This window comes from Lissotriton helveticus, chromosome 5_1 (assembly GCF_964261635.1).
Source record: "Lissotriton helveticus chromosome 5_1, aLisHel1.1, whole genome shotgun sequence".
NCBI classification, from domain to species: domain Eukaryota; kingdom Metazoa; phylum Chordata; class Amphibia; order Caudata; family Salamandridae; genus Lissotriton; species Lissotriton helveticus.
The window spans coordinates 2,026,543,442-2,026,560,490 of NC_136065.1; the positions used below are offsets into that span (position 1 = coordinate 2,026,543,442).

At 44.1% G+C, this 17,049-nt stretch overlaps 1 protein-coding gene across 2 annotated transcripts in view; it reads left to right on the plus strand.

The window, feature by feature from the left end:
* LOC144756201 (E3 ubiquitin-protein ligase TRIM39-like) overlaps positions 1–17,049 on the plus strand; it is a 319,451-nt gene that overhangs the window by 114,997 nt on the left and 187,405 nt on the right. For both annotated transcript variants that reach the window (XM_078645807.1, XM_078645808.1), the window contains exons 3-4: positions 2,940–3,170; positions 9,592–9,614. In XM_078645807.1, the coding sequence (XP_078501933.1) occupies positions 2,940–3,170; positions 9,592–9,614 (254 nt within the window). The remainder of the gene's footprint in view (positions 1–2,939; positions 3,171–9,591; positions 9,615–17,049) is intronic.

The following is a 17,049-nucleotide window of genomic DNA, read 5'->3' on the forward strand; positions in this document are numbered from 1 at the left end:
ACACTAGCATATATTGGATGGAACGTGACCGGATACGGAGTTACTCTGAGTGAGAAACAGCGAGCTAAGAGATCCTCCCCGATTTGGATTGTACCCCATCAGGGTAACCTATGTCTGCAAGGTAATGGCAAGAATCCCAGAGCTCAGTTAGGAAAGAGTATCTGCACGGAAACATATGTCTTTGCATCCCAGACTTCCCCTTCGTTCCTAGCAGCTAAGGGTACCTGCTTCATCTGTCATGATAGCCTACACGTGGTTGCCCCCTTACCTTTCGGGCACATGTTTTGTTTCATTCCTGTTGCCTCCCACCTATACAGCTGCGGCAGATTACCATAAGACAAGGATAGTTAGAGGTGTTTTCAGTAAAGATGACACTGCAGGACAAGAATTTGGAGACTTCTTTAAGGGTTTTCTGCCGTTTTGGGGACCTATGGTTAACAGCAGGAACATAAGGCAATTGACGAGGGTGGTTGAATCCACCGTAGTTGTAACTGCCGGTGCCCTTAGTAACTTGACTGCTGAGCTCCAGTCGGATCGCCTTATGACCCTTCAGAACAGGGTCGCGTTAGACGTCATACTTGCAGACCGAGGTGGGGTATGTAAAGTGATCCAATCGAGTTGCTGTGTCTTCATTCCAGATAACGCCCCAACAGTGCACCAGGCCATCTCCAGACTACATAAGATCTCTGAATCTATTCATGTGGATAAAGGAGATTGGTCGTTGATGGGGTGGTTCTGGGAACTGATGTCCGCCTGGGGATGGGAGATTCTGATGGTCATTGGGATGATCTTAGCCATCCTTTTCCTGTTCTGTCTGTGCGTACAGTGTGCTCCTGCTATATGTGGCCTCTGTGCTACATCGTGTGTAAGGAAACCTGTATCAAGGGACGAGCTAAGCAATAGGATGATGCTACAGCAACATCTCAATGAATTTGTGAATATAGACCTGGACTCAGATTAGCGTGAGTATAGGTTGATTGCCTATGTAAGGGCAAAAGGAGGGGCTGTGGTACTGAAAATTCTGGACCCGTGTCATAGACATCGTCGAATCATGACGATTTTGGTATCAGCAGACCGAGAATGACGAGTATACTATAAACATGCATTTTCGGCGTACTCGGACGGCTAGATCACCATTAAAGCAGGGATTCCGTCCTGAACCCTCGGGTTCCATTTTGTGTATGGCAGCCATTTCGTGGGTGCCCTCACATAGGCTGATGACTAAAGTCAAAACGAGTCTTAAGGACACGTACACCTTTGCTGACTTTTGTGTGACCTGGGCAAGCTGACTCCACTGCCTGAAGCCAAACCTGTTCGGTCAGTTCCTTTTCCAGTGGCCGATCGAGATTATGATCAAGGCACAGCATACCATAAACCTTTCATCACATCCAAACCACGCCAAATCTTACACACACCTGTCTCTTCTTTCTGCTTTATGACCTGCTCTACGAGGAGGAGGAGGTGCCCGATTTTATTAGGGGTCCGTCCGATATCTGATGAAAATGTTGGGCCTAGCCGGGAAAATTGGTTATGGGCTGGACTAACTGAAAATGGGCTTGTCATCATGAATCTGCTTTTTCTTTGTTGTGAAAATATGTGAATGGTCAACTGTAAAATAAGGAATGTTTGCCTAAAGCATAATATTTTGTATAAAAAGGGATGGCTAGCTTTGTAAGGTGAGCAGTCTCCTGAGAATATACACCGTGTTGTACTTCTAGGATATCTGTTACTGGCTGCAGCCAATAAATTCGATCTTTGACTTCACCAAGAGAACTCTGTGTTTCTGTAGTCTGGGACAGGAAGGAATCGAAGTCTTAGGGTGTGTTCCCTGGCACCGCTGGGTTCTTAAAAACCCAGTACTTCAAGATCACGTCTTTTAGTGACATCATATGAGGGCAAGTTCCTGTATTAGGGCATGTGTTACATCCCTGCAACCAAGCAGATGCAACCTGTTACCTGGCTGCTCAAAATGGCCTGGATGCAGTCCTCCTGTTGTGTGATTGGCTGCCAGTTTCTGCCTGACCTGAAAGACCCGGTTCCTGTATTTCAACCCCAGCTGCCAGTTTGGTCTACTGCAGTCCCCATATATTTGGTCTCAATCTTTTCTTGCATACATTTATTGCTTTTCCCAGAGTTTGTTCTGACCGCAAATATTATCCTGAAAAGTCTTGCTTTAGGATTTTCTTTTTGAAAATAAAACCGAAAACCGTTTGATGCAGGGCTCCGTGATGCTGATGGAGCCCCGCACCAAGCTGAAAACAGCACTGACGAGGACTGCTGTGAGGCGTTTCCTGCCAATGCTTCAGAAATGACCGGCAGCTTGGTGTCGTTTCTAAATTAGGCGTGTGGTATCTGTCAGTGCAACTGAATAATTTACTCCTGTCTCCCTGACGGAGAAATGGACTGCAGCCGTTATAGAAATTAGGCCCCAGGTCTTTTCTATGAATCCTACCATGATTGTTAGCTGTTCAGATATCCTTCTCAGTACTATTGCATGTTTAGTATTTCACTTTGATACTTTGAGTTGGATAAAGATTAAAGTTCCTTTACTCCTTTGAATTGGATATTCCAGAACGTTACGCTTTGGTTGTCTCAAGAGTGACAATGAGGGGGAGGGACTTAATGACATAAGCGTCACACAACGTCTAGTAAAGACTTCACCAGCATGCAACTCAGCTGGTAATCTTTTGTTAATCTTTATGTATGGCAGGAGACAGTAAGAGATAATGCTCTGTCTTTGTAAAGTCACAACACATGTGATATGTGGCAGATCAGACTGACGGCACATGGGGTGGGTTCCAGGGAAACAGATCTGCTTGTAATACGTAAATGTTTAACATGGAAATCAGAACCGGTGAAACTTGCTGAGAATGTGATGCATTTCCCTGTATAATAATAATACAGATATGATGTGCTTTGTTTGGTTGTTGTTCATTAAGGAAAGCTTCAAGAACCAGACCGAGAAGATCATGAATACATTTGAGCTTCTGAAGCGGTTTCTGGAGAAGGAGAAGCAACAACTTCTGAGCATACTGGAAGAGGAACGCGAGGAGAAGATGACGAAGATTCTAAAAAAACTGAGTAAGCTGGAGAAACAGCAATCCACCCACCGAGACCTGATCACAGAGATAGAGGGCACGTGTCAGCAGCAGGACCTGGTGCTACTGAAGGTGAGAGTTGACTACCTATAGAACTAGAAGAGCAGTGTTCCTCTGAGGGAGGAAGTGTCAGTAGCAGGATGATGGAGCACTGCCTGTGAGTTTAACATCTAAGGAAGTAGAAGAGTAGAGCTCCTAGGAGGGGTAAGTGTCGGTAGCTGGATGTGGATCTACTGAAGGTGGATCTACTGAAGGTGAGAATTAAACATCTGGAGACAGAAAAGTAGAGTTCCTCTGAAGGGAAAGTGTCGGCAGCAGGGTATGGAGCTGGGGAAAATGGAGTTACACATCTTTAGAACTAGAAGAGTAGTGTTCTTTTGAAGGATCAGCTCATCTGTGGAGTTTGGCAATACTAGTGTTTGAATACCTTGACAACTGACTGCTGAAGGTGGGTTTTCAAACAGTTGTAAGCCACTGCCAAATGATACCTGACATGTTGACATTGTTGGGTTGGGTTTTTCCATCAAAATGCTGAAGTCACACCTGACTCCTTTTCAACGGCTCACTTACATCAGAGCCATTCAAAGGATGGTGCTCTGTCAAACTTTCTCTCCGCCTCAGAGTCTAAGACATTCGGGCTATGATCCAAATGCATCAACCCTTGACCTAGTTCTCAGTGAGAGGTTCTGAGGCTTCTCTGTCTCTTGGTCTCATGCATCCTGCTCGTGCACCACGACAGGTGGTACATGCAGACTCTGCAGTGGGACCTGAAGTCTCCGTGGGCTCAGCACAAAAGGAACCTCTCAGATTCCATCCAGGTGTCGGAGGAGACGGCAAAAGATCTGCAGTGGTGGCTGCTCTACTGCAGTTGGACTGGCGGCTAACCCCGTACCTCAACCTATCAGACCTAAGTCATTACTGATATATTGTTGCTGGATTCAGCAGGCTATTTGGGAGAGGCGGAGATCAAAGGACTCTGGTCACCAGCAGATACTTGCCACCATGTCAAATTGTTAGCGTTGCAAGCTATTCGCTTGGCACTGAAGCGTTTCCCTCCGACTATTAAGGGGGGGATAGGTTCTCACAGACCTCACAACTGCCATGTTGTACTTCATCAAACAGGGCAGTGGGTTCTGTGCCAGGAGGCGCTACAGCTCTGGTGATAGCTGAACGCTCAGGGCATCTCTCTGATCACCAAACGTCTGTCAGATCTTTAAACTCCAGGGTGGACAAACGCAGCCCATGTTGCCTAATGCATCACAAATGGCAACTGAACTCAGAGGTAACACAGGGCATCTCCCAGCAAAAGAAAGAATCCACTTCAATCTACTCACCACTATGGAGATCACGCGGTGTCCAGGGTTTTAGGCACTCTAGTACCGAAGGCAGTTCTCCGACAGAGACACCTTCTGCCTAAACTCGGGTTAGAGATTTCTGAATGCCTTTCCATCCTTCTCTTATGCTGAGAGTACTGAAAGAGATCAAGAAAGACCTGGCCAAGGAAATTGTGGTACCCAGAACTTCAGGACATGAGCAAGTATCCTGCTGCCCCTTCTAGAGGACCTCCTGACACGATGGCACCGCTGGGTCCTGCCTGCACAATCGACACCTCCATGTTTGGAGTCTGAACTGTGACAGTTGATGGCTTTCGATCTCCTCGCCAACGTGGTTTGTGTTATATATTGGGAGCCTGGCGTCCTTACCCAAAGTTACATAAAACTATAGTTAGACTCTGGGACAAGTTTGTTGTCTGCCATTTTTTTTGTGCTATCCAGCCCTTAACTGTAAAGTTGTTTGACATTTTACAGTTTGGTCTTTTCTTGATGCTTAAAAGTACATGTCGAACGTTTTACATAGACTGCACGTTGCCGCCTACCCCAGGGGTGACTTATGTTATAAAAAGGGAGGTTTAGGGCTGGCAAAAGGTTTACTTTTCCAGGTCGAAATGGCACTTTAAAACTGCACACACGGGCTGCAAAGGCAGTCTGCAGACATGTTTTAAAGAGCTATTAGAGTGGGAGGCAAAATAGGTGCTACCTGCCCACCAGTAGCATTTAATTTAAAGGCCCTGAGTACATGGAATATCACTCTACTAGAGACTTACATGTAAATGAAATATGCCAATTGGGTAGAAGCCAATTTTAACATGTTTAAGGGAGAGAGCACAAGCACTTTAGCACAGGTTTACTGGCCATTGATGGTCTATAATCGCCTCCTGCGTAACCGCTGTTTATAGTAGGATTTTGTTAGAACTGGGGGTCTCTAGTTGGCAGAGGTAGGTACCACTGTCCAAATAGGGACCCTTGCTTCTAGTGTGGGTAAGGAGGAAACCCTCTGAGATAACCCCTGCTCACCCTCTAGGTAGCTTGGCACGAGCAGTCAAGACTAATCAGAAGGCAATGTGTAAAGTATTTGTACCAACACTCACAGTAACACAGTGAAAACACCACAAACTGACTCCACAACAGTTTAGAAAAATAAAGGTATTTAATCTAAACTACACAAGACCAAAACAACAAAAATCCAACATGCACAGTTCAAGAATATGGTTGCGAAAGAGTTCTTAAGGTTGCGATAAAAATAATCCACAGTTGTGTGAAAAGTTCACAGTTGCGTCACGTTTAGCCAACAGTACCTTTAGATGCGACAAAGTTCCCAAAGCAGAAGCTGGTGCGGTGGAAAACAAGCGATGCGTTGCTTCTGAGCCCTTGGGGAGGCGATGTGACAACCCCGCTGCAGCAGCGGGCGTGTTGCGACGAATCCGATCTGTATGGGGAGGAAGGCCACTTGTATGGATTCTGGTGCGTAGGTTCCGTAGGAAGTTTGTTCTCGCAAAGGCACGATGCGCCGATCTCGTAGGGGCTGCGACGATTTCCGGGGCGACGATGCGCGATTCAGCGGCGATCTCTCTCTAGCAGCTCCTCGATGAGATGGCTCTGCGACTATGTTCACAGCAACGTGATGCGGTCTGCAAGCAATCTGTGCGGCGATCTCACCCAGCGACAACAGGCTCTGCGACGACACTCGCAGAGATGGTAGTCTTCCCGCACCGGTCTAGTGCGTCCCGCAAACGAAGGATGCAATGGCTCTGGCAGCAGCAACAGGCGCTGCGACTATCTCGGCCTTCGTAGCGGCGGGGATTTCCTCTCACTGTCAGGGATGCGCTCCGCAGCGAGAGATGCGATAACTTTTCTGTAGCAAAGTCTTTAAAGCTTGGTTTCCAGCTTCCCAACACAGGTACAACTTCCAGAGGTACCACACATGGGCCACGCACTCCAGGAAGGACAGAACTCTCTCAGTAGAGCTCAGGGGAAGCTGGTGGTGAAGTATTTGTGTTCCTGGGACTTCAAAACAGGGAGCCAGCTCTTCTCAGCCCTTGGAGATTCCTTCAAGCAAGGGGACACAGCACAAAGCAAAGTCCTTCTCCTCGATACAGAAAAGGGGGTGGTGATGAACAGAGTGTCTGAATTAAGCAGACCACTCTTACCCAGTCCAAGGATCAGGGCTTGATCCATCACCGTTATTTATCTCACTGCCCCATCCCAGCTCAGAACCTGGCTATATGCAAATTAGTCTGTCCCTGGCCCAGTGCATCATGGGAACAGGGCAGACCAAACTACCAAGCCAATTCTTCACCAGAAAGGAGACAAGCTACCGGGGACCGGTTTCTGGCATTTTAGCCTCTTCGGCCCGGCTTGCTTGAATCCTGATGGAGCAGTGAGAAAGGGACTCATGTCTGAGTATACCCTGCCACACCTATAGTGGCCAAAAACGATACAGAAAAGGGGGTGGTGATGAACAGAGTGTCTGAATTAAGCAGACCACTCTTACCCAGTCCAAAGATCAGGGCTTGATCCATCACCGTTATTTATCTCACTGCCCCATCCCAGCTCAGAACCTGGCTATATGCAAATTAGTCTGTCCCTGGCCCAGTGCATCATGGGAACAGGGCAGACCAAACTGCCAAGCCAATTCTTCACCAGAAAGGAGACAAGCTACCGGGGATTCAAGCAAGCCGGGCCGAAGACGGCTGTAATGCCAGAAACCGGTCCCCGGAAGCTTGTTTCCTTCCCAGTGTAAGAATTGGCTTTTGTAGTCTGGTCTGCCCTGTTCCCATGATGCACTGGGCCAGGGACAGACTAATTTGCATACAGCCAGGTTCTGAAACTGGGATGGTGCAATGAGCTAAAAAACGGTGTTGGATCTAGCCCTGATCTCTTGACTGGGTGAGAGTACTCTGCTTAATTCAGAGACTCTGTCCATCACCACCCCTTGTTGTAAATAATTTTGTCCACCCTAAGCGTGGAAGGGTATACTCAGATGTGAGTCCCTTGCTCATTGCACCATCAGGATTCAAGCAAGCCGGGCCGAAGGCGGCTGTAATGCCAGAAACCGGTCCCCGGAAGCTTGTTTCCTTCCCAGTGTAAGAATTGGCTTTTGTAGTCTGGTCTGCCCTGTTCCCATGATGCACTGGGCCAGGGACAGACTAATTTGCATACAGCCAGGTTCTGAAACTGGGATGGTGCAATGAGCTAAAAAACGGTGTTGGATCTAGCCCTGATCTCTTGACTGGGTGAGAGTACTCTGCTTAATTCAGAGACTCTGTCCATCACCACCCCTTGTTGTAAATAACTTCTCTCCTCGGCAGCAAAGCAACAGCAGGGCAATCCAGCATAGCAACAGCTGGACAATCTTCCTTCTTCAGTTTCAGCTTTCTCCTTGGCAGAGGTTCCTTCTTGATTCCAGGATTATCAAATTTTCTGTTGTCATGGGTCCTGTACTTATACCCTTAAAAGTATTTGTTCTCTTTGTGCAAGTGGGCCCTGAGCCTTGTCTGAACCAGTTCTGGGTGTTCCTTGAGCACTTTGTTTTCCTGGCTTCTCCTTTCCTTTCAGAGTGAGGGGCAGGGTCATCAGCCGCCCAGCAGGAGGTGGAGCCAGCATTGTGGAAGGCAGGCACAGCCCTATTCAGGCCCAGGTGCTATATCCTTACACCACTCAAGTTGCAATGCAGTCATTCAGCATAGGGCTGACTCAGCCAGCCTCCTGGGGAATCCCCAGCCCCTGTCACTCTTAAACCAGACAGTCAATACACAAACAGGCCAAGGCACACAGAAAGGTCAGACAGGAGAACAGCAACTTTCTAAAAGTGCTGTTCTCAAACACAGGATTTAAAAACAACCTTTCCTAAAAGATGTTATTACATTCTGAGTTCAGGGATACCAGACTTTAATGTCCTATCTTGTTCCTATGGGAAGATATGCTGGTAGCCACTGTAGCCATCATCCCCCATGATAGCCTATGGAGCAATAGTGAAAAACGAAAATGGCTGTAATTCACTAGCAGAGCATGTCACCTGCACCAGTACATGCTCTACCTTTCACATACACTGCACCCTGCCCAAGGGGGTACCTTGGGCCTTCCATAGGGTTGACCAATGTGCACAGAAAGGGAAGGGTTAGGCCTGGCCAGTGGGGACACTGACCAGGAGGGCATGGCAGTTCACAGACGGCACACAGGCACGGCGGTGGCAGGCCTGAGACACCATTTTGAGGCTACTCATGTGGGTGGCACAATCAGTGCTGCAGGCCCACTAGTAGCATTTGTCATCACCAGCCCTGGCACACCCAGTGCACTTTACTAGGGACTTCTTGGTGATACAAATGTGCCAATCCTGTATATCCAATCACTATAACAATTTACACAGAGCGCATATGCACTTTAGCACTGATCAGCAGTGGTAAAGTGGCAGAGTCCTACTGCCAACAGCCACGGGTCAGTAAATATAAGGGAGGAAGAAGCAAAAAGTTTGGGGATAACCCTGCAAAAAGGGCCAGTTCCAACAGATTTCCATGGACAAGTTGTGTTTGGTGAGTGAAAATTACTTTGCCCTTATTGTTTAATAATGGTTTGTATTGGTAAGCCTATATATGTGTCTGAATTATCAGGAAGTGTTTATGGATGTATGGATGGTTTTTCCAAACGTTTTTTTTATTTTTACATTTGTTTGGTTTATTGTGTTTTACTGGGGTGATTTGTCCATCCCTGGTATCCAAACAGCAAGGGTATTTCACTAAAGTGACGGAAATAGGAGAGTGAACCTAGGGACTCTCCAGTATATGGATTCTCTGCTCTGAATCTACCGTTGTTTAGCTTTCACAAAACAGCTGAAGATATTGCTTTTTTGCTTCCTTGTAAGTTCTCTTTTATATCTAGCGCCAAGATGGCCTCCTTTGATGCACAAGGTGCTTTATAATTTAGTAATAATCCAACATAACACACCAAAGTGCATTGTGACTGTTGTGCTCTCTTAATCAACTGTGCGTGTTTTATATTTGGCTGCCTAGTGGCTTAATATAGGCCAATTTACCATGCCATACATCAGGAGATATCTATCCTCCAATAGCAGCTCAGTGTCTCTTAAAAAGGAAATCAGTACTCAGAATGATGTGGTATAAATATTTATTTGTCCACTTTGTCTCTTTTCTCTCTAGGGAGTGCATATCATCTTGGGCAGGTATGTTTTCTTTTACTATGGACAATATAATGAAGACTTAATTTTGTCCCTTGTTTGAATTCTTATTTTCACTAATACTATGGCACACATTTTTATAAATGGTAACTGGTTCTCTAAAAAGTAGCATCTTGTTGCTTTTATTACAAACGTGTAAACTTGTTTTATCGGTCTTAGACTGCATGATAAGTAGCCTTGTTTAAAGAAGTTTATTAAACTGTTATGATTAGTGCAAAACTAAGGTTTTGTTGGCACTGTGCTTCAAAAAATGCCTGGTGAGTAACAGCAGCCTGCCATCCACACAAAGCAGTTTGAAGCACCCATATATGGTAGAGGCTTCCAGCCGCAGATTCCTTAAGTTAGAATATACCTCAAGTGTCAGACTGGACCCAGATATTTTCGAGCTTGCAAGCCATGTGGTGACTGTCACAGGCTGATGTCTGTGACAGACCCACACTTGGTCTGTTTGTTGTGCTTGGAGCAGGACCACTACTCCAAGACCTGCAGGGACTGTTTCGCCATGAACCCCCAAAATGCTGTGGGAACGTTACCTGAAGCTTCTGGCCACCCATCATCTGGTCCCACGATGCTCATGATCCCAGTCTCACGGTAGTTCCTGTGACTGCTTGTGGAGTCGCTCCTGACGATCGTCTTTAAGATCCACGTCATCAGGTAAGTCTCTTAACTGCACAAACTCAAAGCGGTCTTCGACTTTTCTTTGCTGGTCCCATGTCATCGGATGAGGTACAGGTGCATCGACAGTGAAAGACTCTCTGCTGTGGAGCTTTTGCCAGGGTCTGCTCCAAGCCTTCTTGAGTTTCCAGGAGATGGAGCGATCCTGCCCAACTCAAGGAGTTCTGTGAGAACATGCACCTCATATTTGGGCAGCCCAACCCCTCAGGGGTGCCTTCAGGATCCACGGGGCAGGAGGGCCTCCTACTGGATTTCTGCCACCGGGTCTGCTCTTGGTGCCAGTCATGCCCCTTGGATCGAGTACAGGGTCCAAAGCGGCAAATCTGTGAGACCGACCTTCCTCGGTCCCCTTTCCAGTATCCTCACTGCCGACACCTAGCGGCGCCATCCTGATCGTCATTCCCGACTCCCAACATGCACTCTGGCGCTGACCGGCACCATGCCCCCCGAATCAGAGCCATTGCCTTTTTCCTTTGACAGACCTGGAGAGGGTAATGATTGGAAGGGATCTTAGGACCCTTGTTGTTACCATTACCCCCTAGATGAGCCAGAGGACAACTGAGACAAGGAACTGGCAGACACCAGTAGTTGGGACACCTCACCAGACACTGGCACCGGTCTCTCTCCCTACTATGGCTATGGAGGAGGGTGCCTCATTCGCTGTGGAGGGTGGGTAAGGTCCTGGACCTTCATTTGCCTTTGGTGGGTTAGAGGTTTCTTGGTCCTATGTTTTTATAATAACATGATGACTGTTAGATTGTTTCTCTTGAGAGAACTGGAGAATTGGAGAGATGCCAAATAATGCAATACATTTCCTCTTTTTCCCCAGGAATGTCTCAATCAGTATATTTGCAAAATATTGATTCACTGCCCCAGTTCTTTGGAGTATCGCAGTCTTCCGTTTTTTTTCCTTGCTACATTCGACTTTTTTTACCCACTGGCACACATACATCTAAAGTATCAATTAAATACAATCTGAGTGACAGAACTGTGTATAATTGGTTTTAGTTAGCTGGCATCCCCAAAGATTTAGAAGCTATTCCGAACTCATTACTTACTACCCTCAAACTGAATGACAAAAACATTTGTTGAAACTCAACCCTTCAAAAACTGATATTCTTACTGTCTATTTAAAAAAAGAAACTGTGACAACTCTCCCTGGCCTTCTCCTTGGACACTCCATCTTTTGAGTCGCAAATTGCATCAGTCACAAATCCTGTTTCTACCATCTTAGGATGAAGAAAAGAATATCTCCCTTCCTATCTTTTCCCCATAAAGTTGCACTAGTCAACACTTCTATGCAATCCAAACTTGATTTTAGTAATATCATAGATCTTTGAAATGCACAACATGTATTTTTACCATTGTGACGGGCGGTGCTTTCAGCACCGCCCGCCGCAATGGTAAAAATACAGGATGCCCCCGCCACTGTGGCGGGCACATCCTAATTTACCACACGGGACCCCCGCCCTTATGGCGGGCGGTCCCTTTCCACGATGGGATGGCAGGCGGACTAAGTCTGCCCGCCATCCTAATGGGCCCCTATGTATTCAGAAGGATACTTCCCGCTAGAATGCGAAAAACCTCTATCCTGCCTCTTTTTTTAAAAAAAACAGTAGATTTAAAAGACCCTAACAGTTTTAGGCCTATAGCCAGACTCCCGTTACCTGCAAAAAAGGGTTGAGAGGAACTTAAACATGCAACTTAGTCACTTTTTGGAGTTGACGCAAGCATTGGACCCAACTCAGCATTGATTCAGAGGAGGCCATAGCACTGAATCGGCTCTTTTGAAATCTACTGAAGAGATCAGGACTATTTTAGACAAAGCGGGTAAGGCTGCTCTGATTATGCTTGATCTCTCGGCAGCTTTCGATATGGTCCATCACGATTTGTTGATGAACCGGCTGCGGGAGATCCAAGTTCAGGGCTCTGCATGGAGACTTTTTTGAAATTTTTTCTCTCAAATTGGAGTCAGTCCGTGTCAATGGGGATTTCTCGTCCGAGTCCTTTTCTCTACCTTGTGGGGTCCCGCAAGGGTCCTCACTAAGCCCAACACTATTTAATGTATATGTGTCCTTTTTGGTGCCCCTTATCCAGTCATTTCGGTTTAGTTTAACCTCTTACACCGATGACACACAAATCGTGGTCTCATTACAAACAGATGAGTGGCGGAGCCTGGCGATTCGTTTTAAGGACTGTATGAATGCCGTAGGGATGTGGATGGCCCCAAACTGCCTTAAATTGAACTCCAGTAAGACGGAGGTGGTATGTTTTGGCAACGATTTGAACTTTTGGACCCCTGAATTGTGGCCGGACTCTTTGGGTCCTCTCCCCACACCAAATAAGAAAGTAAAACACTTAGGAGTGTGGGTGGACCAGAAGCTCAGTTTCAGAGACCAAATTAATTCAGTGTCTTCCGCCACGTCCTTTGCTCTTAGGTCCTGTAAGAAAATTCTGCCGCTCCGACCTTTAGAATGTCGCCAAACAGTTGTCACAGCACTTACTATGTCGAGGCTGGATTACTGTAATAGCCTTTATTTTGATATCCAGGAAGGAATAATGAACAAGTTGCAACATCTGCAGAATGCTGCTGCTAGGTTGGTGTCAGCAAGGTAAGTACGCATCCATCTCTAAGGAGATTCGGAGGCTTCACTGGCTTCCAGTTAGGGAGCGTACCCAGTTTAAAGCCTTGTGTCTGGTTCACAAGGCGATTTATGGAACAGGGTCAGCTTACTTAAAGGAGCGGTTATTTTGGTATACTCCTACTAGAGTATTGCGCTCATCGGATGCTAAGCAGGTCTATGTGCCTTTTGTAAAAAAGGCTTCCTGGGGTGGAAGAAGCTTTGTAGTGAATGCAGCCAAGGCTTGGAATAATCTTCCATTACATCTCAGTGGGTTGGCCAGCCTATGGGCTTTTCGCAAAGCTTTAAAAACCTGTCTGTTTACAGATTAATTTTTACGTCAGCTTTGAATCTTGGGTGATTTCACATAGCGCCAGGACACCCACGGGTAACAGAATCGCCTAATAAATGTTAAAAATAAATATAGTGGGAAATAATACATAGGTATAACAATTAATACTCGAGTACTAAAATTAATACTCAGATTCCCGAATACAAATGTCCTACAACTCTTTCAGTGAAATTACTTTGACCCGGAAATACTCAAAATGAAAGTTATAACATAAAAAAAATTATTACGAAAACTAACATAACAAAATAATTATTTACATTCTCACACACCATTAAAAACACAGAGAAAATTTGTACACAACATATTTTTCTTTCAATTTACGCGCAACAAAACGTATAAAAAGCCGACCACCATTTTCAAAACTGTAGTTACCTGACTACCAGAGACTGCACATGCGTTTTACTACTGAAAACGACAAACCTCGAAGCAAGCCTTCTAATACACGAAGTTTGTACAACTCTAAACATGTTTAACTACTTAACAACTTCTAGATAAGCAAACATACTAAAATAAAGTATTTTAATTTTTTTCAGTTGATTCAAAAACTTTCAAAATCTAACTAAACGTTGCAAAATACTCTATTTTGGACACTATATATAAAGTAAGTGACTAAAACTATATATATATCTCCTTTTTTTTTTTTAAAGTTTTTAAATCAATATATAGTAATAGGTTTATAACACAAATTCCAGAAATAAAGTATACTATTCCAAATAAAAAATATTCTTGCCTTAAGCAAAGTGCAGGATAGTGGTATGTTAAAAGAAATAATCGTACTCCAAACACTGTTTTTGTCTTATAAAAAGCTGCATAGTGGTGTATTTAAAATTACTATTCCAAATGCAAAAGCTGCTTCCCTGTCAAAAAATGCAAATTAATAATGTTAAAATTACTAATGCAAATCCAAAATATACTATTCTTAGGCAAGATGCAGGATAGTGGTATGTTAAAAATACTATTACTATACCAGAACATGCTTCCCTCTGAAATAATGCAAAATATGAAATAATCAAAATAAGGACTCCTACTCCAAATAGTGTTTCCCTTCAAGATAATGCTGGATAGTGGTGGGGTTAAAATTACTATTACAGCTCTAAAAGGTTCTTACTTCAAAAAAGGTGAAGGATAGTGGTATTTTAAAATTGCTATTCCTACTCCAAAGTGTATTTACCTCCTGTAAAATGCTGGATAGTGTTGTGAATAAAATTACTATTCCAACTTCAAAATCTGCTTGCCTCAGAGAAAACGCTGGATAGTGGTGGGTTTAAAATTACTATTTAAACTCCAAAAGTGGCTTGCTTCATGAAAGGTGCATAATAGTAATATTTAAAATTAACATCCCCTCTCCAAAGGATGCTTAAGTCGCAGAAAAAGCTGGATAGTAATGGGATTAAAAATATTATTCTAACTCCAAAAGGTACTTGATTTTGAAAAATTGCAGGATAGTGGTATGTTTAAATTACTATTCCTATTCCAAACGGTGTATATCTCCTATAAAATGCTGCATACTGATTCATTTAACATTACTATTCCAACTCCAAAACATGCTTACCTCAGAGAAAACGCTGAATAGTGGTGGGTTTAAATTACTATTCCAACTCCGGTGCCGGGATTATGGCCTGCGCAGCAGCGCAATGGCTTCTAGGCAATTGGAACATTTGGACTGCAGCCGATGACTTTCTGGCATGCAGTTGTCCTCTGATGGTGCTAGAGGCTCCGGCAATTGAGGAACATGTATATTCGTTCCCTTTACTGAATTGGATGGCTGAAACATTCATGGATGAAAACAACGACTTCCTATTGGAGGCGGTTGCAACTTATGGCTCAAATACGCTGTTGTGTGGAGATGCGGATATTTTTGCTACTTCATGAACACGTACTGAACTTGTGGTTGTTTTTTCTTTTAAGTGTTTTCACTGGTCTTGGTTTTGGGATCCAATTTCTTCTTCTTTTTTTTTTTTTTTTTTTTTGTTTTTGTTTCTCCTCTCTTAATCTTCCCACCCCACTTTTCAAGTTTGGCAAAATTCCTGAACTTGGTTCTGTCTCATTCGAACTCGAACTCTGCGTTCAGAGACGGTTGCCCCGACTATTGTGTGTTCCCCGAACAAGGGAGGGTGTAGTATGGTTTAGGGCCTCCTTGAACGTGCATGTTATGTAAGCATGACTTATTTGAAGTTTAAATGCCATTTTTTCCTTTGGCTGCATTTTGCACACGACACTGCTTTTAGCTGTTTTTGCAAGTTAGCATTTTCGAAGGTATATACATGGGAAAAGGTTTGTTTTCGACATCTCTAGACATATATTGTGCCCACAGTCTGTACAGTGAGTGCTGAGCCGTCAAGGTTATCATAACATGTGAGCCTATTTATCGGCATGTCCGTGTTACACATTCTAGACACAACATTTTGGTAGCTGCAAGCCGAGTAAGATTCTGGCGCATTATCATAGCACACTTACCATGTTTTCAAACACTTGGAAGAATCCAGGCATGCAGAGAGAGACTACCCGGTCCTGATGTAATTTACACTTACTGAGTGGACAGGTAATGGGGTCCCCCTAAGATAAGCTCACAAGGCCTTCTATAGTTTTATAATATCTAGTTACTAGCTAGGGAGGGTGTTTAAACTAGACCTTTTTATCACCTGTTTGCACTATCATTATAATATGATTCCTCCGTTTGTATTTTATGGAATTGTAACCATGCTGACCATATTACTATTAATCATATGTATGCTTATGTTGACTAAAATACTGCGCTTGATATCACGTTGTTAAAATAAAAATTTTAACCTTACCGTGTCTCTTATTTACTCCTGTCGTGGACTGGTCTGAGAGTATAACAAAAGAGTGTTCTCACTTCCCACCATTCCTAAGATGGTTCTAAGTCGCATGCTCTAGGTTGTCTAATCATTGGATTCCTTGCTGTAGGACGAGGAGCTAATGAGACACTGATTGCTAGTCTGGTAGGGGATTTTGGGTACTAAGGTGAGTTTTTGGCACACCCTAATTCATTGAGGTCCTGAGTCTCTGTGCACAGTTCTGTGTCTGAGCAGAATCCCTGTAACAAAGCCATAACCACTCTGCAACGGAGATTGAAGTGACAGAAAGGATTAATGAAATGAAAGATATTGCATCCACCTCCAATAAAACCTGTGGTCCCGTTTTAAGGGAGGTATCCCAACACATTCTCCCACATGTTGCAAGTAGTATGCCCACCATACCGAATTTGCGAAGAATTATTAAATGTCAAAAACAGACAAGTAACCTACAAAGAGTCACTCCCCAAACTTACTCTTGACATAATTCCACCTGAACTCTGTTACTTATTCGAATGAATCTTTCCTCTTGCATGGCAAAGAAAACCCTCAATTGAGAATAATAATCTTTAGCACACCCCGTAACCTAGTAAGATTAGAAAACCGTGATATTTGGATAATGGATGGAATGTTTAAAAGCATGCACCATTCATTTACCCAAATATACACTATTAACGCATACATTAACAATACTGTAGTTCCCTTAATGTATAGTTTACTCCCTGGTAAACAATCCTCAACATATACTGAATTATTATCAGTGATAACATCTAAAACATCAAACAAAAGTCCTAGAAACCTAATAATTGACTTTGAATTAACTATGATTAATACAAAAATATACCCAGACACTCAAATTCAAGGATGTTTTCTCACTATTCTCAGGCATATTGGCGTAAATTACAAAAAAAATCCTTATTTGAGGATTATATATCGGATAGCAAACTTCAGTTTGA